Source organism: Sinocyclocheilus rhinocerous, unplaced genomic scaffold (assembly GCF_001515625.1).
Source record: "Sinocyclocheilus rhinocerous isolate Xijiao unplaced genomic scaffold, SAMN03320098_v1.1 scaffold2966, whole genome shotgun sequence".
In the NCBI taxonomy this organism is placed as follows: domain Eukaryota; kingdom Metazoa; phylum Chordata; class Actinopteri; order Cypriniformes; family Cyprinidae; genus Sinocyclocheilus; species Sinocyclocheilus rhinocerous.
Window position 1 is genome coordinate 458,711 of NW_015634018.1, and position 7,648 is coordinate 466,358.

Consider the following 7,648-nt stretch of genomic DNA (forward strand, 5'->3'; position numbering starts at 1 on the left):
TGTGGGAAACTAGTTTTACTGTGTTTACAGCTTATTTTCAGCTGTAATTTAACTAACATATTTCAAAATTATTATGTAATATATGGTTTGTATTAGAATAATAATAAAATTTGAAATAATACTTCATTGTTTTTAACATAACAATGGGCTACTTAGAAGTTTTTTGTCTTGACACAATTAAAATAATATATTATTTTGTAATATATTGCATGTAAATAATATATCATTGCTTTTTAGATAACAGTGGGCTACTTAACAGTTTTTCACAGTGGTGAGAATTGTCACGAAAATGACGTCAATAATTAATTCATTTAATTTTAATAATTTTTTTGTATTTTAGAGTGAAAAGTGACCCAGACATGTTTTTGACACAATTTAAAATATGCATATAAGTTTTAATTATTTTTGCAATATATTGTATGTATGTATTCAAATAATTTATCTTTTTTATTTATTTATTGTGTTTTTGTGGTCTTTCACAATAATGGGAAATTGAAAGAAAATGTGCTTAATTGTCATGGAAATTATGTTCATAATACTTGCCATTAAAGCTATTTATTTCTATATACTTTTTAATAAATTTTAATTTGTTTAAAAAATAAAAAGATGAGCCGATCATGTTCCCAACAGGAGTTACAGTGTGAAAATATTTATGGTTCTGTACACTCTAAAAAATGCTGGGTTATATATAACTGCTGGCCAGCGCTGGGTTAAAAAGGGACAAACCCAGCTATTGGGTTGTTTTAACCCAGCGCTGGGTTATATTTAACCCAGCATTTTTTAGAGTGTACTCTATGGGAATGTGTCAACGCTGATCTTCACAAAAAGCTGACTTTAGGAGGGGTGTTTACTCTAGGGTCCGGTGGGTGGGCTTAGGGTTTGTCTGTACTCTAAACTATAGGACTGGGTTTGGCTGAAAATCTGAGGCGGGTTTAAAAGGCTTCGAGCAGAGCCACAGACAGTCGAGGAGAGACATTTGGAGATCTAGGTTGCACAGGCATTAGATCTTGATAATTAGAAATTGACGATTACTTGTTTGGAGACGCTTTAGGGCCGAAGTAACTCTAACGGTCTCCTTGGATAAGTCTGGGTCAAGGGCAAAATGGAGATAGTTTATGATTCAACCCTTGTGGGATTTAAATCTCCAACCTTTTGGTTACTAACACAGATAGTTAACTACTAGGTTTCAGCATCTCCAGTTATAGCGGAGCAGCGCGCAACGGGACACCGGCGTCTCCTTTTACGCACGTCGTTCGCGCGCATCTCAACGCGTTGGACTGCTGTTATTCTCGACGAATCTTGCAATGGGACACCTGGGCAACACGTCGCACCCGGTCAACTCCACTGACCCGTTCGGACGCGACGAAGAAGTCGCGAAAATCGAGATCGCGGTCCTCAGCGTCACCTTCGCGGTCGCCGTGATCGGGAACTGCAGCGTCCTGGTGGCCGTTCACAACACCAAGAAGAAAACCTCCCGCATGCATCTGTTCATCAAACACCTGAGCCTGGCTGACCTAGTGGTCGCGTTTTTCCAAGTCCTTCCACAGCTGTGCTGGAAAATAACCTTCCGTTTCTACGGACCGGACTTTCTGTGCAGGATCGTCAAGCACCTGCAGGTGATGGGCATGTTCGCGTCCACTTACATGATGGTTATGATGACTCTAGATCGCTATATCGCCATCTGCCACCCTCTCAAGACCCTCCAGCAGTCCACCCGGAGGTCCCACATCATGATCGCAGGCACGTGGGTCAGCAGTTTGCTCCTCAGCACCCCTCAGTACTTCATCTTCTCCCTCAGTGAGATCCAGAACGGCTCTGAGGTGTACGACTGCTGGGGTCACTTCATCCAGCCCTGGGGACTCCGCGCCTACATCACCTGGATCACAGCGGGGATTTTCCTCATCCCGGTGATCATATTATGTTCAGGATGTTTATAGGACAGCAGCTTTAATGAAGCTTACATTTAAAATGCAGTAACTGGCTGCTAATGGAAAGAAGTGCTAACGTGTTAAATATCGTCTCTCTGATATGCTTATAAAGATGGTTTGAGAAATGAAGTCATGAGACTAGAATAGTGTGTCTAAAGTGAACAGCTGCTGATTTATGATGTGTAAATCTGCCATTAAAATTCCACAGGAGCTTATGGGATGTTTAGTTAAACCAATTCACCCCATTTTCACATAGTAGTTTCAAGACAAATTACTTTAATCAAAACAAATGAATTATTAATTATTTTACACTAATATCTGGCAACACATTAGACTTATCGCCTTCTTTAGAATGACTGAAATAACCCAAATAAAAAAATATATATATATTTAATTTTTTATTGATAATTTTACCTGTATAAATAAATATTTGCCTCTTTTTGCTGAGAAAAACAAAAGACACCATGTAATATAATAATTTTTTATAAAACACATAGTTTTGGTCCTGGATGCTGATTGGCTGATATAGTGACTCTAGATTCTGATTTGATGATGCATGTTCTAAGCTGTTGATAAAATGTTACATTATACATTATACAGTATATTAACTACTATTGCTATGTTGCTTGCTTGCATAATAAAAATTATTTGTTTATTATATATAAATAATAAATAATATAGCATATTTATTTTTACTAATATCTGGCAACATAGTAACACCTGGTTAAAGATTACTAAAGCCCAACTAAGTAAAAAAAAAAAAATTATAAATAAATCTTTTATACTTTTTTTTTTTTAAATATATATATATGTTGATACATTTACCGGTATAAATACGTCTGGAGATCTTGTTTTTGATGAAAAAAAAAAAAAAGATACCTTATAATATCATTCCTTTTATAAACATCTTTTTATAGTTACACTGTATCTTGTTTTATAGTTTATAAGTTATAAACGTTTAGTTCCGATCCTGGATGCTGATTGGCCGGTACAGTGACTGTAGATTCTGATTGGATGACGGACGTTCTAAGCTGTTGATAAAATGTTGCATTCCATGTTAATCATTGTTCCTATGTTGCTTAGCAACCGTAAACAGCCAACGGTGAGACATAGAACTGTGTTACTTGGAGAAATAATTATTTATTGGACCGTTTCTTTATTTCAAGCATTTACAGCTATTGCTGATGTGTCTGTGTGTGTGTCTAGATTCGGAGAACACGGCCGTCACTCTGTCTGCGCTGCTGGCCAGTCTGAACAGCTGCTGTAACCCGTGGATCTACATGGTTTTCAGCGGACACCTCCTGCAGGATTTCGCTCACTGCTTCCCCTGCTGCCACAAGATCCGGCAGAGCTTCCGGAAGGAGGGATGACCTGCTACGGATTCATATGCCACAGCATCAGGATGAACATCAGATATAAGACCAAGAAGACGCCTGCGGATGGCGCGCACAAGAACGGGCTGATCGGGAAGAGCTCTGTGAGCAGCGTCACCACGATCTCCAGAGCGAAGTTACGCACAGTCAAGATGACTTTCGTCATTGTTCTCGCGTATATCATCTGCTGGGCGCCGTTTTTCACCGTGCAGATGTGGTCGGTGTGGGACAAGAACTTCAGCTGGGATGGTGAGTGAAAATGAGGGAAAGATTCACGTGCATGCCATGAAATTATGATTCAGGTATTAAATGTGCACATAGTAACACTTTTGAAATAGCCTTATCATTTAAATAAGATGTAGTAATTGCATAGTTAACTAACATTATATTATCATATTTAATGCTTAACATATTATTGTACACTAAAAATGTACATTTTCATATATTTCATACATATTCATATTTTTAATGTGTTTTAAATGTGCACACTGCATTTTATATATAAATCTCTTTGGACACTTTATAGCAAGTTTCATTTAATTATAGGCTATCATTAAGATAAATTATGTTTGTATAATGATTAGCAGTCTAATGCATATTCAAAGAAAATGTAATGTACTTTTGTCATATATTTCATGCATATTAATATTTGCTGTATTAAATATGCTGTGTAGCGCTTCATAATACTTCCATTTAATTTAAATATTTCATTATATCATTAACAAAAATTATGTTGTGTAATGCTTAAGAGATTAAGGTACATTAATCCATTTCAAGCATATGTAAATAAGTGTTCAATATATGCCGAGCAACATAAATATCATTAAATATGTTAGGTAGTACAATTTAAGATTTAAAATGTCATGCACTTCATTCATATTTCATATTTGCATTTATGTATTAACGTCGGATTGCACACTGTGCAAAGTAAAAATATGCGCAGGTTTCTTATTTCTACCTGATCGGACCCTAAAAATACTGTAATTTCTGTAATCAGGTTGATCTGGTCAATTTTTATTATTCAAATTATTTATCAAATGTAAATATAAAACCGATTGTAATCATGGGGCATCAATGTGGTAACAACATCTAAAATATCAATTGTCCCCTATACATTGATTTTTATACTGAATTGTTTATTAAATGTGCAAATACTTTATTGTATTGTATGTGTAATGAAATGGGTTTATATGATACCAGCATGCTCAGGATGTTTATTGGACGCTTTCAAAAGCACAGCAGCTTTGTTTAAATTTAAAACGCAACAAATGGCTGCAGAAGTGCTAACGTGTTAAATATAGTCTCTCTGATATAAAGATCATTTGAGAAATGAAGTCATGAGACCAGAATAGTGTGTCTAAACAGAACAGCTGCAGATTTAGGATGTGAAAATCTTCCATTAAAATTCCACACGAGCTTATGGGATGTTTAGTTAACCCAATTTCACCTCATTTTCACATGGTTACAAGACAAATTACTTTAATCAAAACAAATGGATTATTAGTTTAGTCATATATTATTTTACGCTAATATCTGGCAACACAGAAGGCTTAACACCTTGTTCAGAATGAATGAAAACCCAAATAAATTTGAAAAATCTTTTTTTTTTAAATTTAATCTGTAATTTTTATTGATAATTGTATCTGTATAAATAAATATGGATATCTATTGTCCTCTTTTTGCTGAAAAAAGACACCATTGTTTTTATAAAACATATTGTTCTGTATCTGGATGCTGATTAGCCGATACAGTGACTGTTGATTCTAAGACGCGTGTTGTGAAATTTTGACAATGTTTTTGCTTACTGTCTGCGCTGCTGGCCAGTCTGAACAGCTGCTGTAACCCGTGGATCTACATGGTTTTCAGCGGACACCTCCTGCAGGATTTCGCCCACTGCTTCCCCTGCTGCCACAAGATCCGGCAGAGCTTCCGGAAGGAGGATTCGGACAGCAGCATACGGAGAATCACGCTGCTCACCAAAATCACCAACCGCAGCCCCACGTGTAGCTCGGGCACCTGGAAAGAGTTCGATCACTCGCCCAAATGCAGCGGGTCGGCTCCGGCCGAGACGTGACGCACACACTGGGAATGTGACTTTATTGATCCGCACTTTGGTGAGACTCTCACAGCGGGGTTATAGACTCACAGTCCTGGATGCTGCTCGAGTTCCAGATGCGATAACACACACGATTACAGCTCAGGAGAGTTCATTCTGGTTCATTTAAGCGTCTTAAAACTAAAAACGGACTCAAATGAGTCACTTGTAGTCACCCAGGAAGAGTCTAGAGCTGTGAAATGAATGTGCAAAGCAGCTCAGATCGTTTGATGAGGAGTGATGGAGTTCAGATGGAGATCTCCGAGCACACTTTCAGACATTGTTCAGATTTTTTTTTGAAACTTTGGAGGTCTTTTTTGCTAAAGTCTCCATTTGATCTTCTCACTGAAGAATGCATTTTCTTAATAAAAGTAATAAGGACATATATATATATATATATATATAGTACTGGTCAAAAGTTCGTAATTAAGAAGTCTCTTCTGCTCATCAAGGCTGCATTTATTTGATCAAAAATGCAGGACAAATGGTGAATTATTATTACAATTAAAAATAACTCGATTATATTGTAAAGTATCATTTGTTTCTGTGATGCGCAGCTGTATTTTCAGCATCATTACTCCAGTCTTCAGTGTCACATGATCTTCAGAAATCATTCTAATATGCTGATTTGCTGCTCAAGAAACATTTCTGATTATTATCAATGTTGAAAACAGTTGTGCTGCTGAATAGTTTTGTGGAAAGTGTGATACACTGCCATTTTTAGCCAAAATTAATACTTTTATTTAGCAAGGATGAATTAAATTCATCAAAAGTGACAGTAAAGAAGGTTTTCACAAAATAAGTTTTCATCATATAATAATCAGAAATGTCAGAAAATCAGAAACTGAAGACTGGAGTAATGATGCTGAAAATTCAGCTTTGCATCACAGAAATAAATTACAGTTTAATATATATTCACATAGAAAACAGCTGTTTTAAATTAGAATAATATTTCATAATTTTACTGTATTTCTGACCAAATAAATGCAGCCTTGGTGAGCAGAAGAGACTTCTTTCAGAAAACTTTAAAAAAAATCTTCCAAACTTTTGACCTGTAGTGCACTTTTTAAAAAGAAAAAAAAAAAGTCCTGGAAATTGTATCATGTAGAAACATAATTATATTGCGAATATATTCACGCGGCTGCTCGTCATGCTTCTCAACCTCTCGTCCCGTATTGCTCATATAGATCAATTGTCCGTTAAGGAAACAGTGGGAACATGGAGACCGCAGTAAATCTCTTTAGGGACACTGGCACAATGAGTCCAGCGAGGCATTTCCTGCGATAAGCGTCTACTTAAGAGACCCTCGTGCCAAAGTAAACCAGACACCTGCAGCCAGGGACAAAACCGAGAGCGAGCGTGTGGATTTCACACAGGGCTGGTCGCTGCAAACAAAATATATCAGTTTCCAGACAATTAATGAATGTTGCACTATATAAAACATAGGAAACGCTCTGCTTTATGAAATATTAGCCTCACTTTGGTGGCATGAGATTTGTCGTATAAATGAATGTTTTCACATGGCCAGTCACGTCTTTACTGGTCATTAGTCTGGGTCGGACTCTTTTCAGGTGTTTTAATGTACATATACTGAGAAATTCTAGCAGTTAAGGCTGTTTATGTATATATTACAGTTGTAAATAAACGCACAGCTGTAACAGGAGATCTTTATATTAACAGATGGTCTATATTTGTTTGTATGTGTTAAGGTTTTTTTTTTTAAAGAAAGTACTGAAATGTTCAGCTATGACAGCCCGTTTCTGGCATGGAAAAAAAAAAAATATATATATATATATATATATTAAGAAACAAACTCGCAATTCAGAATTTTTTTTTTCCCTTGTAGTTCTGTGTTTATATCTCACAATTCCAACTTAATTCTTGCAACTCTGCATTTATGTCTCACAATTATGATTTTATTCCTCGGAATTCTGAGTTTAAATCTCACAATTCTCACTTTTTCTCATAATTCTGAGTTTATCTTGGAATTCTGACTTTTTTGTTCCCACCACAGAATAAAAAAAATATTAAAAAGATAATGGTGAGTTTATATCTTGCAGTTTTTTTTATAGCAGTTTTTTTTTTTTTTTCAGAATTGCAAGAAAAAAACTCCTTAAAAAGTCCAAATTGTGAGATAAAAAGTCACAACTAACTTTTTTTTTTAAATCCCGTGGCAGAAACAGGCTTCCAAGCTTCAGCATTGTTCACTGCCAACTTTAAATGTGTTGCACCTCTCACAAATGTGTCAGTGT

At 36.0% G+C, this 7,648-nt stretch overlaps 1 protein-coding gene across 1 annotated transcript; it reads left to right on the top strand.

The window, feature by feature from the left end:
• Window positions 1–979: 979 nt before the first annotated feature.
• Window positions 980–3,635, top strand: LOC107745100 (arg8-vasotocin receptor-like). The gene is made up of 2 exons (XM_016558936.1): window positions 980–1,920; window positions 3,293–3,635. Exons 1-2 carry the CDS (start codon window positions 1,305–1,307, stop codon window positions 3,556–3,558), a joined length of 882 nt encoding a protein of 293 aa, XP_016414422.1. The 5' UTR covers window positions 980–1,304; the 3' UTR covers window positions 3,559–3,635.
• The last annotated feature ends 4,013 nt before the right edge of the window (window positions 3,636–7,648 follow it).